This window comes from Ochotona princeps, chromosome 2 (genome assembly GCF_030435755.1).
Source record: "Ochotona princeps isolate mOchPri1 chromosome 2, mOchPri1.hap1, whole genome shotgun sequence".
Taxonomy (NCBI): domain Eukaryota; kingdom Metazoa; phylum Chordata; class Mammalia; order Lagomorpha; family Ochotonidae; genus Ochotona; species Ochotona princeps.
The window spans coordinates 34060163-34080054 of NC_080833.1; the positions used below are offsets into that span (position 1 = coordinate 34060163).

At 49.7% G+C, this 19892-nt stretch overlaps 1 protein-coding gene across 2 annotated transcripts in view; it reads left to right on the plus strand.

The window, feature by feature from the left end:
- Window positions 1-19892, plus strand: part of ST3GAL3 (ST3 beta-galactoside alpha-2,3-sialyltransferase 3) — a 226482-nt gene that overhangs the window by 188398 nt on the left and 18192 nt on the right. For both annotated transcript variants that reach the window (XM_058680079.1, XM_004591485.3), the window contains 4 exons: window positions 11554-11648; window positions 14908-14971; window positions 15597-15692; window positions 15945-16131. In XM_058680079.1, coding sequence (XP_058536062.1) covers window positions 11554-11648; window positions 14908-14971; window positions 15597-15692; window positions 15945-16131 — 442 coding nt within the window. The remainder of the gene's footprint in view (window positions 1-11553; window positions 11649-14907; window positions 14972-15596; window positions 15693-15944; window positions 16132-19892) is intronic.

A 19892-nucleotide genomic window follows, 5' to 3' on the forward strand; every position in this document is an offset into this window, starting at 1 on the left:
TCCTGAGGGCTCCAAGAGATGTGACTGTTAGGTCTCCTGGCCAGTAGATTGCACCTACCTCTGATCACGCCTCCAGCCCTACCCACAGCCTCCAGAGTGCAAGACTCAGAGGAGCGTGTTGAACACAGTCCAGAGGGGCCAGTGCTGTGGCACAGTGCGTTAGGCCCCTGCCCATGATGCTAGCATCCCATAGGACTGCCAGTTCAAGTCTCAGCTGCTCCACTTCCAATCTGGTTCCCTGAGATGTGCCTGGGAAGACAGTGGAGGATGGCACAAGTGCTTGAGCCCCTGCTGTTCAAGTGAGAGACCCAAGTGGAGTTCCATACTTCCAGCTTCAACCTAGCTTCGCCCCTGGGAAGTAAACCAGGGATGGAAGGTCTCTGCACTGCACACCCACTCTGCAACTCTGCCTGTAAAAATAATTTTAAAAAACAAATCTTTAAACAGTGTCTGAATCCAACTGGAATGTAGGGACCTTGGGCCCCTGTACCCACATGGGAGACCAAGAAGCAGCTCTGGTCCTCAGCTTTGGATCAGCTCAGCTAAGGTCATTGCAGCCGTTAGGGGAGTGAACCAGCAGATGGAAGACCTTTCTGTATGTCCTTCTCTATATATAAAAATCTGCCTTTTAAATTTAAAAAAAAAAACAGTATTTTTTTAAGATTTTTTTTATTGGAAAGTCAGAGAGAAGGAGAGACAAAGGTCTTCCATTCGCTGATTCACTCCCCAAATGGTCGCAACAGCTGGAGCTGAGCCAATCTGAAACTAGGAGCCAGGAGCTTCTTCTGGGTCTCCCACATGGGTGTAGGATCCCAAGGCTTTCAGACTGCTCTCCTTGATCTGCTTTCCCAGGCCACAAGCAGGGAGCTGGAAGGGAAGTGGAGCAGCCAGGATATGAATCAGCACCCATATGGGATCTAAGTGCATGGAAGGTGAGGACTTTAGCTACTAGGCTACTGCACTGGACCCCAAAATAAATCAAAGAAAGTAGAGTTGAGTTTTTTTTAATTATTTATTATTTAACTTCATTAATTACATTGTATTATGTGACACAGTTACATAGATACTTGGGTTCTCCCACCCCTCCCCAAACCCTCCCACCATGGTGGACTCCTCCACCTTGTTGCATAACCACAGCTCAAGTTCAGTTGAGATTCCCCCATTGCAAGCGTATACCAAACATAGAGTCCAGCATCTTATTGTCCAGTCAAGTTCAACGGCTTCTTAGGTATACCCTCTCTGGTCTGAAGACAGAGCCAGCAGAGTATCATCCCAGTCACTTGAAAGCTCCAACATACCATCAGCAAAAATTTACATCATTATGGAATTAATTGACCTAGTAATAAGTAACCAATATGTTAAAAGTAAATGCGAGTTCCCAGCCACCTTCTGTGACCACCTCACCTATACTTCAATTTAGTTTATACACAACATATAACATTCAAAACATAACATGTTATACATAACATCATATCATCTTAAATTAAGGCAAACATGTGGTATTTAACCTTTTGTGATTGGCTCATTTCCCTTAGCATTATGGTTTCCAGTTTGGCCCATTTGGCCACAAAGAACTGCATTTTGTTTTTTTTAATAGCTGAGTAGTATTCCATGGAGTAGATGTACCATAGCTTTCTTATCCAATCCTCTGTTGATGGGCATTTTGGTTGCTTCCATGTTTTTGCAATTACTGATTGTGCTGCTATGAGCATAGGAGTGCATGTTGGTTTCTCATAAAACAAGTGTTCTGGATATATTCCTAGGAGTGCTATTGCTGGATCATACGGTATGTTGAATTTGAGTTGTTTGAATATTCTCCATACTGATTTCCATAGAGGCTGTACCAGCCTGCAGCCCCACCAGCAGTGGAGTAGGGATCCCTTTTCCCCACAACCTCGCAAACAAGTGTTGTTGGTGCTTTTATTCATGTGGGCCAGTCTTACTGGCGTTAGGTGGTACCTCATTGATGTTTTAATTTGGATTTCCCTTATTGCCAGGGAACTTGAGCATTTTTTCATATGTTTATTTGCCATTTGGGTTTGTTCCTTTGTGAAGTGTTTGCCCATTTCCCGTGCCCATTTCTTGAGTGGCTTGTTTGTTTTGACATTTTGGTTGTTTTGTAGCTCTTTGTATATTCTGGAGATCAGCCCTCTATCACCTATGTCGTGTGCGAAGATCTTCTCCCATTCTGTGGGTTGCCTTTTTACTTTGTTGATTGTTTCTCTAGCTGTACAGAAGCTTCTTAGTTTGATGAGGTCCCAATTGTTTATTTTGGTCTCGATTTCTACTGCATTTGGAGTCTTTTTTAGGAAGTGAGGGCCTACCCCTAAGTGTTCCGGTGTGTTTCCAACATTTTCTTCCAAAAGTTTGAAGGTTTCTGGATGTAGGTTTAGATCTGTTATCCATTTAGATCTGATCTTAGTGTATGGTGAGAGATGTGGATCTATTTTTTTGTTTCTGCAGGCTATTAACCAGTTGTCCCAACAGCATTTATTGAACAGACCTTCCCATTTGCCTGGATTGTCGTTTGTCTTTTTGTCAAAGATTATTTGGCTGTATCTGTGTGGGTTTCCTTCTGGTGTTTCTATTCTGCTCCATTGATCTTCCTCTCTATCTTTGTGCCAGTACCGCGCTGTTTTGATAACCACTGCCCTATAGTATGTCCAGAGGTCCGGAACTGTGATTCCCCCTGCTAACTTCCTGTTCTTCAGGATGGTTCTAGCTATCCGTGGTTTTTTGTGCTTCCAGATGAACCTTTGGATCATTGTTTCCAGTTCCATGAAGAATGTTTTGGGCAATTTGATTGGGATTGCGTTGAATGTATATATTGCTTTTGGTAGTATAGACATTTTAATGATATTGATTTTACCTATCCAGGAGCATGGGATGTTACTCCATCTTTTAAGGTCTTGTTCAATTTCTTTTTTAAGTAGTTTGTAGTTTTCTTCAAATAAGTCTCCTACATTTTTTGTTAGATTTATTCCCAGATATTTCATACTTTTCTCTATTATTTTGAATGGTATCTTGCTGGTTAAGTCTTTTTCCATCTTGGGGCTGTTCGCATACACTATGGCTGTTGATCTTTGTTCATTAATTTTGTACCCTGCCACTCTACCAAACTCTCGTACAAGTTCTAGCAGTCTCTGTATTGAGTCTCTTGGCTCTTCTACATAAAGAATCATATCATCTGCATATAGTGAGAGTTTGACTTCTTCGTTTCCCATTTGGATTCCTCTGATTTCTTTTTCTTGTCTTATGGCCTCAGCGAGTACCTCTAGGACTATGTTGAATAGTAGTGGAGAAAGTGGACATCCCTGTCTAGTTCCAGATCTCAGTGGGAAGGGTTCCAGCTTTTCTCCATTCAGTATGATGCTGGTGTTGGGTTTTTCATATATGGCTTTAATTATGTTGTGGATTTTTCCATCTATGCCTACCTTGGTTAGGGTTTTTAGTAGGAAGTGGTGTTGGATTTTGTCGAAAGCTTTTTCTGCATCTATTGATACTATCATGTGATTCTTGTTTTTCAGTTTTTGGATGTAGTGTATCACATTTATGGATTTGCGAATGTTGAACCATCCCTGCATTCCAGGGATGAATCCTACTTGATCTGGGTGAACGATCTGTCTGATGTGTTTTTGAATTCTGTTGGCTAGGATTTTGTTAAGAATCTTAGCATCAATGTTCATCAAAGAGATAGGTCTGTAGTTTTCCTTCTCTGTTGGTTCTCTGTCTGGTTTTGGGATTAAGGTAATGTTGGCTTCATAGAATGAGTTTGGAAGGGTTGCCTCTTTTTCTATTGTTTTGAAGAGTTTGTAGAGGATTGGGGTCAGTTCTGTTCGGAATGTTTTGTAGAATTCTGTAGTGAAGCCGTCTGGGCCTGGGCTTTTCTTTGTTGGGAGATCTTTATTCACTGATTCAATCTCTACTTCAGTTATGGGTTTGTTCAGGTCGTTTGTTGCCTCTGGGCTAAGTTTTGGCAGGTGGTAGAAGTCTAAGAACTTTTCCATTTCTTGGTGATCTTCTGATTTGTTGGAGTACAGTGCTTTGTAGTAATTTCTAATTATGGCCTTAATGGATGCGGTGTCTGTTGTTATGTTGCCTTTTTCATCTTTGATGCTGTTAATTCTTGCCTTCTCTTGTTTTTTCTTTGTCAGTCGGGCCAGTGGGGTGTCTATCTTGTTTATCTTCTCAAAAAACCAGCTTTTTGATTCATTGATTTTGTGTATGGTTTTTTTATTTCTATCTGGTTGATTTCCTCCCTTGTTTTGATGATTTCTTGTTTCCTATTGTGTGTGGGGCACTTCTGCTGTTGTTTTTACAATTCCTGGAGGTGTGTGTTTAGTTCTTGTATTTGGTGCCTCTCTTGGGCCTTGACATGAGCTCCAATTGCGATGAGTTTACCCCGTAGCACTGCTTTGGCAGTGTCCCACAAATTTTGGAATGTTGTGTCAGAGTTTTCATTGGTTTCCATAAATTTTTTGATCTCATCTTTAATTTCTTCTCTGATCCATTGTTCGTTTAATAGCATATTGTTCAGCCTCCAAGAGTTTCTGTATTTCCTGGGGCATTTTGAATTGCTGATTTCCAGCTTCATTCCATGGTGGTCTGAGAGGGTCGCTGAGGCCATGGTATGATTCCTATCTTTTTGAAGTTATTTAGGTTTGCTTTGTGTCCTATCATGTGGTCGATCCTGGAGAAGGTGCCATGCACTGCTGAAAAAAATGTATAATCTGTGGCCTTAGGGTAAAAAATTCTATAAATGTCAACCAAGTCCAGTTGTTCTATTGTTTGTATGAGGTCTGTTGTTTCTTTGTTGAGTTTTTGTTTTGTTGATCTGTCTATTGTTGTTAGTGGGGTGTTAAGATCACCCACTATTATTGTGTGCATATCTATGTCTCCCCTTAAGTCTGTGAGTAATTGCTTCACGTAGCTAGGTGCGTTTGAATTTGGTGCATATATGTTCACAATGGTAATTACTTCCTGATGGATCAGTCCCTTCACCAATATATAATGTCCTTCCCTGTCCTTTTTGATGTGTGTCAGATTGAAGTCCACATCATCTGAAATTAAGACAGCTACCCCAGCCTTTTTTTCTCGTCCATTGGCATGAAATATCTGTTTCCAACCTTTCACTTTCAGCTTCTTCGAATCTCTTCTGGTTAGATGTGTCTCTTGTAGGCAACAGATAGTTGGGTGCTGTTTGATAATCCATTCTGTTCATCTATGCCTTTTGATTGGTGAGTTCAGGCCATTTGTGTTAAGAGTTAAAATTGAGAGGTTGTGATTTTGCCCTGCCATACTTGTTTTTGTGGGTGTTGATATCTGTGTAATTGCCCTTCCTTGTGTGGACTTTAGTGGGGAGATCTTCCTGTTTGCCATCTTTGCTTATGATTCACCTCCTTTTTTTCTGGATTTAGTGCATTTCTAAGGAGATTTTGTAGAGCTGGTTTTGTGCTGGCATATTCTTCTAATTTCTCTTTGCTGTGAAAGTATTTGATTTCGTTCTCAAATACGAATGAGATCTTTGCTGGGTACAATATTCTTGGTTGACAGTTGTTCTGATTCAGGATTTGGAAGATCTTTGTCCATTCTCTTCTTGCTTGTAAAGTCTCTTCAGAGAAGTCAGCAGTAATCCTGATTGGTTTTCCCCGGTATGTGATCTTTTCTCTGCTTCGTACTTGTCTCAGGATTCTTTCTTTGTCTTCATTGGAGTGGAACTTGAGCACCATATGTCTGGGTGAAGATCGCTTTGGGTCATATCTGCTGGGAGTCCTCTGACCGTCCTGGATTTGGGCTGGGTTCATGTTCCAAGTGTTTTGGAAGTTTTCCTGTATAATTTCGTCGAGCACCATTTGCATTCCTGACTCTTTTTCCGCTCCTTCAGGAAGGCCAATAATCCTAATATTCGATTTTCTGAGGTTGTCTTTCATTTCTTGTATGGTCTTATTGGCTTTGTTCAGACTTGTCTCCAGCTGTTTAATGAACTGGGTATGTTCGTTTTGTGTGTCTTCCGTTTCAGAGATCCTCTCTTCTGCTGTATTTGTTCTGTTGGTTAGGCTCTCAATTTTGTGCTCTAAGTCAAGGATTTTACTTTTCATTTGTTGTATTTCTGAGGCTATGTGGTTCTTGAATTTCTTGAAGTCCTCCCAATTCTTCTCATTGTCTCTGACATATTTTAACATTATTTTTTTGAATTCCTTGTCTGGTAGATCTTCTATGTCTTCATCTCGCATCTCCGAAATAGACATTGGCTTTTGATCCTTTATTGGTAGGGTGTTGGCACTCTCATCTGGATCATTACCTTTTCTGGTATTTCTTCCCATTGTGTTAGTGTTTCTTTTTTGAGAGACCTAGGCACCAGTGTGCTGAGGGGTCTCCAAGCACTATCCTGTAGAGATCGGAGTCTGCAGGCGTGGAGTAGCAGGGTGTGGGAATTTTCAAGGCACTTTTGGTGCGTCTCCAGAACACTGGACCTCAGGCCGCCACTTCCAGGGCCCAGCGGATTCAAAGCGCACTCTCAGCTCGTCCCCTACAGGTATGCTACCACAGGGCGTGGGGGAGTGAAGGCACTCTCTGTGCGCGCCCCCTGTGCGCGCGATCACAGGGCTCAGAGGATTCTAGGTGCTTTCTCGGTGTGTCCCCAGTGCCAGGGACTGCAGGGCATGGAGGTTCCAGGTGCTCTCTGGGAACGCCTCCTGCACGCGGGTCCGCAGTGCTCTCCTGGTTCGTCTCCCAAGCACGGGACTATAGGGCTTGGGGTGTTCCAGGTGCTCTCTGGAAGCGCCTCCTGCGCAGGCCCGCCCACCCCAGTGCTTGCAGGGGACCGACTGCCCCAGCGCTAGCACAGGACTGCCCAGCCCAGAGGCGTGCTTGGGTTCCTGTGGGATAGCACCGCCCAGCTGAGTGCCAGACCGCAAAGGCACGGGGGAGTATTCAGTATGCCTTTTGCCTTTCTCCCAGACACAGTTTTGGCAGTTTCAAGGCACTCTCCCGGTGTCTCTAGACGCTGGATTCTCGGGGGGGGGGAGGGGTGGGGAGACGAGCACCAATTGTGTTCAGGCTCTGTGTATGCCCCTGGGGGGCCAACTCCCGAAGCCTCCAACCCACCACTGTCCCCACCCAACTCACTCAAACCTCAGGTTCTTGCAGTCTGCCTCTTCCTCTGGTGGGAACCCTCGCCACGGATGCGTCTCCCGGCTACTGCGTCCGTTGCTGGTCCCTGCGGGTGTAGGCGGGTGTAGGCGGGTGGAACCTGGAGGCTGCGGCGGTCCCGGTGGGGCTTGGCGACCAGGGTGGGCAGATGCCGGCGGGTCCCGGTGACTTAGGGTCCTGGTGTCCGCAGCGGGCGGAGGTCCTGGCGGGTCCTGGTGACCAGGGTGAGCAGATGCCAGCAGGTCCCGATCACCGCCGGTCCTCACGGCCACAGCGTCTGCGGGTCGGTCGGCGGCTTTCAGCGTCTGCATTCAAAGGTGACTCAGCAGGTCAGGAGCGGAAAGTCGTCTTCCCTGCCCTTCGTTTTGTTTTTCCCTGCTTGCTCTTCCGAGTTGTATGGATTTTTTTGGTTCCACACTGTCCAGGGAACTTCACGTTCTTCTCCCTGTAGTTCTATGCTGCTCCACTTACGCTTTTGTCGTGTTCTAGCCCTCTCTGTCTGTGAGCTCTCTCACAGTCTTCCTCCTATGTCGGCCATCTTGCGAGTTTCCCAGTAGAGTTGAGTTTTTAGACGTGATCATGAATATTTTTTTATTCATTTGAAAGGCAGAGTTACTGAGAACGGAAGAGAGAAAGACTTCCATCTGCTGATTCACTTCCCAAATGGCCACCACAGCCAGAACTACGCCAGGCGGAAGCTAGGAGTCAGGAGCTTCTTCCAGGTGTCCCATATGGGTGCAGGAGTGTAAGCATCTTAAAGCCATCTTTTGCTGCTTTCCCAGGCACATTAGGAGGGAACTGGATTGGAAATGAAACAGCCAGGACTTGAACCAGAACGTATATAGAATGCCAGCATTGCAGGTAGAGACTTAGCTGGCCATGCTACAGTACTGTCACCAGCATGATAGTGTTTTTATTGGGAGTTGTTTCGGTAGGTCCTTATCTTTTAGAAATTAACACTGAAGTAGTTTGCAGATGAAATGACATAACTTCTAAGAATTTTTAAAACAACAGAGAAAGTGGGTGGGGATAAAAGAAAAACAGGCCTGGGGCTGATGACGCTGAGCCTGGGCAAGAGGTCCCTGGTAGTCCTGAAGCTGTTCTCCACTTCCAGTTGAGTGCAATTTTCCATAATAGTAAGTTGAGGAAATGAATGTGCGGGAGGAGGAGAGAGGTGCACTCTGCTGGCAGAAGAGCGCTTGGGAAAGGGCTGACTCAGTCTCTCAACAAGTGGGGCACGATGAGCCTCTAAATCATGGCCCCCCCAGCCCCCTGCTGGGAGGCCGAGGAAGCCATGCAGGTCCTGAGCGCCAGGAATGCATGCAAGAGGCAGAGAGTCCCAGAAACCTTGGTCAGGCTCCCACGCGATTCTCTCGGCTGTGCTCTGTCGTCCCTCCGTCTCCTTTTGGCCATGACCGTGAGACCACTCCTCTTCTGGGGTTGTGTTCTCACTCGGCCGACTTCTTCTTCTTTTTTTTTTTTTTAATTTTTTATGCTTTTTCACTTTTTGGGATCAACTCATGTTTCCAGCAGTTTATGGCTTTTTCCTTTGACCCAGTCTCTGTATATCAGGAGGAAGTCTATAAAATAATACAGGAAGATCAGATGGACGTAAACCAGAAGTTTCATTGTTTCTGCATTGGTGGATTACCATATCTCTGCTTTGTGCTTGCATTTATCTGTATTTTTTTCCAAAATGAACTTGTCTTTCAGACTATACAAAAAAGGGGTTTGCTGGGCCCAGCGACATAGCCTAGTGGCTAAAGTCCTCACCTTGAACGCCCCGGGATCACATATAGGCGCCGGTTCTAAGCCCGGCAGCTCCACTTCCCATCCAGCTCCCTGCTTGTGGCCTGGGAAAGCAATGGAGAACTGCCCAAAGCCTTGGGATCCTGCACCCATGTGGGAGACCTGGAAGAAGTTCCTGGCTCCTGGCTTCAGATCGGCACAGCACCAGCTGTTGCGCTCACTTGGGGAGTGAATCATCGGACGGAAGATCTTCCTCTCTATCTCTCCTCCTCTCTGTATATCTGACTTTGTAATAAAAATAAATAAATAAATCTTTAAAAAAAAGGGGGGGTTTGCTTGTTTGTTTTTAGTATATGTGCTGCTGAAGCAAGCACTGCTTGTTTGTTTTTTTGTTATTATTTTTAATTTTGGGAAGCAGAAAGACAAAGAGGAAAGGAGCCAGAGAGAGCTCTCCCTGTACCCACCATGACCAGGGTTGGACTGGGCTAGGCTGAAGTCAGGAGCCGGGAACTCTATCCAGATTGTTCTCAAGAATGGCAGGCACTCAAGTACTTGATCCATCACCATCACCTGCTTAATGCCTCCCGGGGTCTGCATCATCAGGAATTGGCACCTGGAGCCAGGACACGAACCCCGGCACTCTGCTAAGGGACACCCGCATCTTAACCCCCACAAGATGCTTTTTTTTAAATTATTGCAAAGTCAGATATACAGAGAGGAGGAGAAAGAGAGAGGAAGATCTTCTGTCCGATGATTCACACCCCAAGTGACCGCAGCAGCTGGTGCTGCCCTGATCCAACGCCAGGAGCCAAGAACCCCCTCCAGGTCTCCCACGCAGGTGCAGCATCCCAAGGCATTGGGTCATCCTCGACTGCTTTCCCAGGCCACAGGCAAGGAGCTGGATGGGAAGTGGAGCTGCCAGGATTAGAACCGGTGCACATATGGGATCCCGGTGCTTTCAAAGTGAGGACTTTGGCCAATAGGCCGTGGAGCCAGGCCCCACAAGGTGCTTTTTAAAGTACAAATTAATATAATGAACTTTAATGATATGTGGGGAAAGTAAAGTGGGCGGGGGGGAGGGAGAGTAACAGGGAAAAAATGTGTTGAGATCATTTGGCTAGATCTTTGGAGATTTTATTAGCCTGTGACATCCAGTACATGTTAGGAAGCAGATAAAAGCCTGTCCTAGGCTGACTAAGAATCTTTACAAACAATTTATAACACAGACCTGAGACAGAAGGAGGGATTCCTGCTGTGTGGCTGTGACACTGAGACAATGTCCAAGCTCCTCACTGTCTGATGAAACAACACACATTAAGTCACCGAGATTTCACAAGCCCAGCATAGGAAACATGTGTTGCGCTTGCGCCTGCCTGGAGGGAAGGGACCACTCAGCTGCTGGCACCAGAAGTCACCAGGAGGGCCCATGTGCTGGAGCAGCCTTCCCATGGCCTCCAGTGTCACTTGGACTTCCTCCTGAGAGTGAGGGGAGACAGGACAGGATGGAGGTTTGCTCTAAGAATGTTGGAATTCCCTGTGATGACTGGGACCTTTCCTTGGAGGAGTGGCAGTTGGAATGATGTTCATGGGGAAGGAAAAGGATGGATGGTGGTGCTTGTAGCACGTGGGGAGGGGGTTTCTTCTGGCCCTGGCCCCTGGGCCGGGAGGGCTGTTCCATGAGTTGCATTGGGTTGAATGAGAAGGGACTCACAGCAAAACAAACTAGGGTCTGGTCACCTCCTGGGCTGCCAGTGTGCCAGGTGCCAGGTTTCAGCCCCGTTGCAGGGACATCTGTGGAGAGCCCAGCTCCCCCTGGGCCTCCCTTCCATCTTGGCCTGCTCCTCCCAGAGCCTGTGCCTGCCCTGCCCCAGAAGAGTGCAGCTTGCCTGCTCCCTTCCTCCAGCTCACTATGGCTTCACCCTCCTCCTCTTTCCTGTACTCTGCTCTCTCCACCCAGCCCAATCCCCTGAAACTCAGGATTCTCCCCCTCACTTTATCTACCTGCTCACCCTCGCGGGAGCTTAGTGTCCTTCCACGCTGTCCACCAATGAAGCCCCTCGGGTCCCTAACTGGTCGGAGACCCATTCCCCAGCCCCACCCCCAAGCACAGCTCTCTGGGTTCCTTCTCTGCCAAGCTGACTAACTGGCGTCCCCTGCAGTTTTTTCCCTGCTTTTTCCCTCTCACCAAGAGCCTTCCTCTTCCTAACCCCGGGTGGTCCAGCTCCCAGAATCCTCTCCAAAATTCTGTCTCCCTGCACTGGGAATGTTTCTCTGCTGGCCCCGGGCAGTGTCTCCTCTGCACGTTCTTGGGTTGCAGGAACAGTGTTGGCAGCAGGGACCATTTGATGGGCACACAGATAACCTTGCAGGGAGCTTCCAGCCCTGCAGTAGTCCTCCCCGCCCAGCAGATCTCATTCCTGCACTCGCACATCTGACCAAATAAAGACTCCCTCGGACTCAGCCCCATCCCCATCCTCACCCCCCACCCCTGAGCAGGGTCAGCAGCTACCCTATGCATGTAGCCAGGGAAGGAAAGGGACGATGCAATGTGGAGGGTGGTCTCCAGCGGACCTGGACAGATGTACAGGAGAGCTACCCAGTACTCCAGCCTATTGCGCTGTTAGTATTCTCAGTTTTTTTCTTCTATTCCAGATTCTCTAAGCCAGCACCCATGTTCCTGGATGACTCGTTCCGCAAGTGGGCTAGGATCCGGGAGTTTGTGCCGCCTTTTGGAATCAAAGGTCAAGGTACGCTGGGAACCATGACCTCATCCTCCTCCTCGAGCTTCCACCGTGTAGCAGCGCAGCCATTCAGGGTGCAGGAGAACAAGGGCCAGAGTGAGGGGAGTATGGAGTGGAGGGAGCACGAGAAAGAGGCACCTCAAGAAATGTGAGGTAGGAACAGGAAAATTAGGGTGCTGATGTGGGGGCCATCCCTCAGGGGTGTCCCCAAGCTCCCTCCACATCCCTGCCTCACACTGTTTTGCCTTCACCTCTTCTCTCCTCCAGTCCTTTCTTAACCTAAGGTTGACCTTCCCCACTGCCATGGACTCTGAGAACCTCTCCCCTTCCGTTGCCTTGGGGACCTTACCCATTGCCCAGTTCCCTACTGACTTGGACCTTACCCATCCCTGATAGTCTAACAGTTTGCTTCTTCATCAGGTTCCTGCACCACAGGTGTACCATGGTATGGTGGCAAAGTGTGGGCACTAGGGGCAGACACAGAGTCACACAGGGTTAGACCCTTACTGCGTCTTCACTAGCTGTGCCCACAGACGTGTTGATGGCCTGCTTTTGGTTTCTTCATCAGTTAAATGCAGGGAGTAATAACTGCTATATGCAGTTGTGGCCAAAATAGAGTAGCTGTGAGAGGAAGACTCTTTACTCAGCTGGCCCAGTCCCTTCCTGAGGAGACAGTGGCTCCAAAGGATGCTGTTGAACTGAAGCTTTGGCCTTAATGTTCCAATGACAAATCTAATGGGCTGAGCTGAACATGGAAAAAACTCCCTTCTCCTGCGTGCAGGCAGCCAAGCCACCTACTCTGCTCTACTAATCCTCCCTGTGACACGTTGAAGGCCAGGAAAGTGTGATGCAGAGCCCATCAGCTGGCCAGAGAAGGGCACCTGCTCACGTGTGCCCCTTTTGTTAGAGGTCCCTTCAAAGAAAACAAAGCCCAGTCCATAGCAAATATCTGGGCAAATGGAGACTCTAAGGTAGAGTATATCAGCCAATGGACATTGAAAGTATTCCCTCATCTTTGGATTGGCAAGATCAGAACTATTGAAACCACCTGGGCAGAACCCTCAGAGTGTACGCCGCATCAGGAACCCTGGCCGTTCCCCACTGGGTGCTGAGGCGGGTGGGAAACTGGTTGTGGCTTCTTCCCTTGTCACTCCTTGTCCCCCCAGAGACAGGAAAAATAAATAGAAAACCTGGAAGCAGTGATCACATCCACTTTTCCCTAACCTTCCATCCTTCCCACCCTGATCCACTATGTAAGCATCATTAAAATTAAAAAAAAAAAAAAACAAAGCCCAGTGCATGTCCTTGATCTTAGCCAGTGAGTCACAGTGCACTCCTCCCCAAGGCAGAGTTGGTGGTCCTCCCTGAAGCCCACCAGAAGGCGTGTCTGAAGGTATTTAGATCTGCATAGTCCTTGAAGATTTGTTCTCTGACCCCATTCCCGTTCTGCCTCTGGGAAGATGGACTGTGTCCTCTGCTTCTTTCTCACCAGAAGATCTCCCACCCTCCAGAGAAGCTGCTCAATGCCCCATGAAATCCAAAAGGTGCTTCCAGTCCTGAACTTGACCTCTGATTGCACTGACCATGTCCACATCCATTTTCTTTTCTTTTTTTTTTTTTTTAAAGATTTTTTTATTATTATTGGAAAGCCGGATACACAGAGAGGAGGAGAGACAGAGAGGAAGATCTTCCATCCGATGATTCACTCCCCCACATCCATTTTCTTAAAAAATATGCAGAAGTTTGTTATTTTCAGTTTTGGAGCCATCCTTAAATTTACATGAAATCTTTCAAACAGATGAAAAAGTATAAAGAGTCATAGAATGAGCAGCCAGCTACCTTCTACCCAGCTGAGGGAGCTGCATGAAAGGCAGTTAAAGAATGAGCTACAACTAAGTCTTCCATCCTTCCGCAGGAGACCATTATCTCTGTTGCAGTGTTAGTATTCTCATCTATAGGTTTATGCTACATATTTATATCTCCGTTAAAAACAGGTTTTTATGCCTCAGAGATGGTCTCATTATATATATATATATTTTTTCCTTCATATTGATTTTTTTGTTTATGTTTTCTAAACTTACCTATATTGACCTAGACAGATCTAGGTCATTGATTTTTTTTTTTTTTATGATGGTGTCCACATAAAATCTGAAATGTGTTTTTCTCTGGTTGCCACCCTGGTTTTGCTGTTGCACACAGTGGTGCAGTGGCCCCTTGTTTATGTCTCCGCAGTGCTGGGCACACAAAGAGTAGCCTTGCAGAGTCTTGATCACCACACATCTGCCTCCTTCACTGACTGCAGGAAGATGCTGTCCGTGGTGGGGATGCCCTGGGTCAGGAGGTCCTCACATGCATCATGTTTTGTCTTCCTAGCAAGTCTGCAATGTGGGAATTAACCCTCTTTGTTTTAGAGATGAGGAAACTAAACTCAAGGGAAAGAAGTGGCTCCCATGAAGTCACAATGCAGTGTGCTGTCCCCAGGATAAAACAAGGATTGGATTCCAGAGCCAGGACCCACATCACGTATGATGTATTGTGTTATAATGCCCTCATGACACTCTGCTATCACCATTGCCAAAGCCAAAAAGAGGCCAAAACACAATGATCAGAATAGTGGTCCTGGAGGGCTGTGGGGGAGGGCAGGGAGGGGTCCTTGCTCAGACAGTCTGAGTAGAGTGCAGCTGCACAGATACCAGGCTGCAGGGGTGAAGAGGTACAGGGAGAGAGAGCCTGGCAACGAGCAGGGTTGGAGATAGGCAACACAAGAGGGAAAGGGCGTGACAGAAAATAAGATGTGTGGCCCCTACCCTCCTCCTGGGGGCAGGGAATCTCTCTTACTAGTTCTCTTGTTGTCTGGCACCTGCCATGTCCTAGCACACTTCTCCCCTCTCTGCCTTCCTTTCTGGTGGGGAAAACAGCCTCCCAGGCAAGACCTTGGCCCAGGGAGCCACACCTGGCGCCTGGCTGCAGAGGCTCAGCCAGCCCAGGGGCATCCCAGGAAGGTGCGGAAGCTCTGGGAGAGGACCTGCACCCAGTCCAGGACTGCCTCCTGCAGAGGCATACCTGGGAGCTTTCCTGCCACTCTCCCAATCTTTCTCAGCAGGGAAGTTCGGCCACTGGCCCCATCCAGCCTTGAGTCCCAAGCTAGCCCTCTCCACTTCCACCTTTACCCCCATACAAGACCCAGGAGCCTTTGCCTTTTGCGAACGATTACAAGGTTTTATGGGTACATCAGTGAACAGCAACCTGCCTCTTCTGTCCACAGACAATCTGATCAAAGCCATCTTGTCAGTCACCAAAGAGTACCGCCTAACCCCTGCCCTGGACAGGTAAGCCACTCTGCCCAGCCTCCTGCCCCCCAGTTGGCCTTCACTGGTATGGGCAGAGTCTCCAGCACACCCACACGTGCTTACACTCGGCAGGGTGGGAGTGAGCACTCAGCAACACATCCCAGTGCTCAGAGCTCCAAGCTTTAAGCTCCAAGCTCTGAGGGTAAGAACTGAAGATGCTAGCCTAGGATCCACCTAATGGTGGGACTAAAGGTCTGGGTGGTAGGGGAAGCTGAAACTAGGGGGCAGGGAGTATGTATGTGTGTGTGAGAGAGAGAGAGGGAAAAAGAGAGGAATGGGAAAAGCAAGCTGAGTAAGCTACCAAGTGACTAGGAAGAGGGCTTCAGAGTTGACCTTTTGCTTTCCTGGCAGAGCTTCCAGCACGGCCCACTTTCTCCTCTACCCTAAGGCTGCCTGAATGCCTTTAACCCTCAGGAAATCTTGACTAGGGATGTTGGGGCCCCGGGCCCAGCTGCCCCCTGTGTGGTCCTGGCGTCCTCTCAGCAGGGCTGCTGGAAGTCTGTTGGTCTTCTGTCTCCACCTAATCCAGCCAGAGCCACAAGGTCAAGGGCTAAAGGTCAGAGGGACAGTTCCCCACAGCAGTCTGCATCTGTCTCCCCTCCAGCCTCCGCTGCCGCCGCTGCATCATTGTGGGCAACGGAGGGGTCCTTGCCAACAAGTCCCTGGGGTCACGAATTGATGACTACGACATTGTGGTCAGGTGAGCTCCCCCAAGCCATGCCTGCAGCCCCTGAAGGCCTGTGCCCAGATGCCAGCCTTTGAGCCCATTGGGAGCTGCCTGGTCCTCTGGCCAAGTGGGCAGAGGCCAGCAGAAGCCTTCAGAACACTGGGTTGGAGGGCCTTGGAACGGATGGCAGGATGGCACCACTGCCCTCGGCTTGTGCTCTTTGCACCTGGGGCTCCTGGGGCACGGCGCCTCCCAAAGCAGGCTCTGACTGCAGCTACTCTGCAGGCTGAACTCAGCTCCTGTGAAGGGCTTCGAGAAGGATGTGGGCAGCAAAACCACTTTGCGCATCACCTACCCCGAGGGCGCCATGCAGCGGCCTGAACAGTACGAGCGTGACTCCCTCTTTGTTCTCGCTGGCTTCAAGTGGCAGGACTTCAAGTGGTTGAAGTACATCGTCTACAAGGAGAGGGTGGTGAGCTCCCCCAACATCAGTCTCTTCCCTTGATCCCCTGGCCCAAAGCCCACAGACCCCCAAGGGAAAGCATGGCCGGGAGGCCAGAAGATGCTGCCCGCTGCCTCCTGGTACCCAGGCGACCACCCAGGCCAGGCACAGGTCCCTTCTCAGCCTTCTCTAGCCACACCCCAGCAGTTTGAGGCCTGAGATCCTGGGATAGGAAAACTTCTTCTTCTTTTTTTTTTTTTTTTAATATAAAGGCAGAGCTATGGTCAGGGCAGGGAGAGTCAGGGTATAGACAGAAAGGGCAAGAAGGATCTTCCATCACGTAGTTCATTCCCCCAATAGCTGCAACTTCCAGGGCTGAACCAGGCTGAAGTCAGGAGCCATAAGTTTTATCCAGGTCTCCCACATGGGTGCCGGAGCCTAAGCACTTGAGCCACCTCCTGCTGCTTTCCCAGATGCATTAGCAGGGAGCCAAATTGAAAGTGAAACAGCTAGAATTTAAACTAGCACCTGTATGGGATGCCAGGTGGAAGCTCAATATGCTATGCCCCAACACTGACCCCAGGAGAAGTGTTTGTCTCCAAGGCCAGGCTCAATATTGCTCTTAGTCTTCAACTCTCCCGCCCTGACCTCTGAATCCCATGAGGTCTCTACCTCTGATCTCTGGCAAGAAGTTCTTTACCCTTCCTGAGCCAGAGGGCAAAGGCATTATTTAGGCCCTGGGGCCATTCTGCATGAACAGTAGACCCTTCTGCTGAAGGTGCAGCTCCCAGAACCATAACTGCTAACCTCACTCCACCTTGTACATTTGTCCCTAACCTGTAACTGGCAGCCCAGCTCGGCTGACATTGAACCTGACTCCACCCTTTGGGGATGATCGGCTCTGTATTCACTGCTGGAGCCAGGCAAGACTCTGGGCCCATTCCTTTAGGGTGTCTGTGTCTGGGTGGAGCCAAGCCACCTGCCAAGGCCCATCCTAAGACCTCTCTTTGCCAGCTCTGAGCCTACAGGGACATCACCCACTTTTCCAGGTCCCTCCGGCCCAACCCCTCAGTCAGCTGTCCCTAATCACCCACCCAGGAGGGAGGGGAGCTGCCCAATCCAGGCCCGAGCAGGCACCTGCCTCCCTGGCAGAATGGCAGAAGCTGCTTGCTCCTTGCCGAGGTTTCCAGAAGAGCTGGGGCGGGACCAGCTTAACCTGCCTCTGGGTTCTCAGTGCAATCTGGTTTTAACTCCACAGCCCTCTCCCAAGCAAGGCCAAGTGCAGGCAGTGTCAAGTAGGTAGCAAGCAAGAGAGAAGACAGAAGTCAGGTCCAGAAATTGAGGTAGGTGGGCCCCTGGGCAGGGGAGCCCCCCTCACCACAAGGATAAGTGAGGCAGCAGGGCTCCACTGGTCCTATCAAGCTGCCCACAAGGGCAGGGCTTCAAGTGGGCCCATGCCCATGCAAGCAGGGCAAAACATGGGCACTGAGGAAGTACCTCTGCTGTTGCCAGAACCCTTGGGCCTGAGTCACAGTGTCTTCAGAGCTCCTCTCTGCACATAGGGTGACTTAATGGGTGTCCCTAGTGGGTACTTGGGAGACAAAAATGGAAGGGGGTTGGGTCTTCCTTGGGGAACCTCGGGGAACTTAGTTGCCAGTTTCCCACTGTGGCCTCCTTCCTGCACCCCTCCTCTGCCCACAGGTAGAGCCTCCCCTAGGGCAGGAGACTCCCAATAGCAAGAACCTGCCCCTCCCCCAAAGCAGGGCCCTTTTGGCTTTCACCCCTCCATGCCCAATTGCCATGCATGACCTGGAATTGGCTGGAACACCAGCTCCTACTGGGCATCCTGGGAGAAGCCAGGCAGTCCAAGCAAGGAGGGCAAACTGAAGGGCTGGGAAGGGCCCACCTGGTAGTAGAGCGCACCTGCTCCTTCCACGAATGCCGCTGTCAGTGAAGGCCGTCAGGCGCATCAAGGCTCTTGCTCCTTATGCAAGGGAGTGAGGATAGAAAGAAGAGAAGGAAGGAAGCAGGACCTTCCCCAGGGAGACTAAGGAACCCCTGCAGTGGACCAGGCCAGGGCCAGGGGCGCTCAGGCCTCAGCTCACCCTCCTGGCCCCATACAGGCATCTGGGGGAGCTGGAGGAGTCCTCTGAGGTTCTGTCGGCCTTCCCTGGCCCCAGTGTCAAAGACAACATGGGCCCCCTTGAATTAGTGCCCGAGGAATACCATACAGATGCCAGGGCTGCCATGGCTTTTCTGCTCCCAGCGCCCAGGCCCTTTGGCTGCCCCAGAGGCCACTTTTTGCCTTTTTCCATCCTGAGCCCACAGGTGATGCATTTACAGCACCTCTTCCAGGAACTTCTCCTGGCATCTGAGACCCAGGCAGAGGGGAGTGTCGCCTCCCACCTGCTTTTCCTGGCTGCCAACTCAGAGCTCCTTGACAGGCTTGCCCTGCCTCTGCGCTGGCATTTTCTGACCTGTAGCCTCTAGGTTGCACCTGTTTGAAGCCTCACCCGCTCAGTCCTGGCAAGAGGCAGTGTTGTGTTCTGGAGCCAAGGCCTGGCTGGGCCAGGCTGGAACAGGTACCTGCCATGTGAGCAGTCACCTGGAGTGTGAACCTTCCAGCACTCAGGAGTCCTGATGGGGTGTAGGAGAGCAAGACGTGGAACAGGAGGACAGAGCAGCCAGAAGAGAGCTTCTACCAGGGCTAACCCTGCTGTCTTCATCACCAGCAGTTTTCCCCTTCACCCATGGGTGCCCTTAAGGCTCCTGATTCACTAGAAAGGAGCACAGAGAACTCCAATCATGAATCATGTTAGAGGCTTTTTGCCCCCAGATCTCAGCAGTCCTGAGCCATCCAAGCAAACAGGTGTAGGAGTTCACAGCGGGCTGGGCATGCCCAGGGCAGCTCAGAAGAGCACCAGTGGGCGAAGCAAGGAAGCTGAGGCTAGGAGGATGGAGCCAGAGAAATGGAGTATGACTGTGTGGGAGTCCCTGGTTGGCAGGAGCAGCTGCCCTGTGACTGGGGCTCAGCTGTACTTGTCCATGTGCTTCCCTCCCTTACTAGGTGTTCCTGAAGATGCTGCAAGCCCAGGGCATGCCATTCTGCCACGAAGCAGAGACAGTGCTCCAGGATCATGCAGCGTGGTGGCTGCTGTGTTAGGGCAATGAAGCAGCTTTGTGGCCTGGCAGGCCCTGGGAGGCCGTCCTGAGCTGCCCAGAAGGAGGAAATAGGAGCCAGTCAGATGACAGGTGCTGCAGGGGGAGGAGCTCAGAGTGACCAACCACTTCGGGTCTGTGGGCTGTGCATCCTCCTCCTCCAGATGCCCACCCAGCGTCCTGTGGGAGCATTGGGACCGGGGGTGGGGGGGGTGCAGCACCAGCCACCAGCCTCCTACACTACTTGCAGGATACCTGCTTACCCAGGACTGTCGAGGCCCTGGGCGCTGCCTTCCCAACCCCCTCTGGGCACTCTGATTGTTACATCCTGATGTGAGGCCCTGAGGCTGGCCAGGTTGCTGCAGATGTGGTGTTACCCCGCAGCAGGAAGGAGAGGAGACAGCTAGGACTGGGGATTGGCCCCTGCAGTCTGTGTGTGTATGTGTTTGAGAAGCCGAGAAAGACATTAGAGTTGGGGCTGAGCCTGAATAAAGCTGGCAGCCAGGAGTTCAATTCAGGTCTCCTTTGTGAGTGGCAGGGCCCCAAGTATTTGAGCCATCCCCTGCTGCCTCCCAGGGTGCGCATTAACAAGAGACTGGAATAGAAACAGAGCTGGGATTTGAATGTAGCCA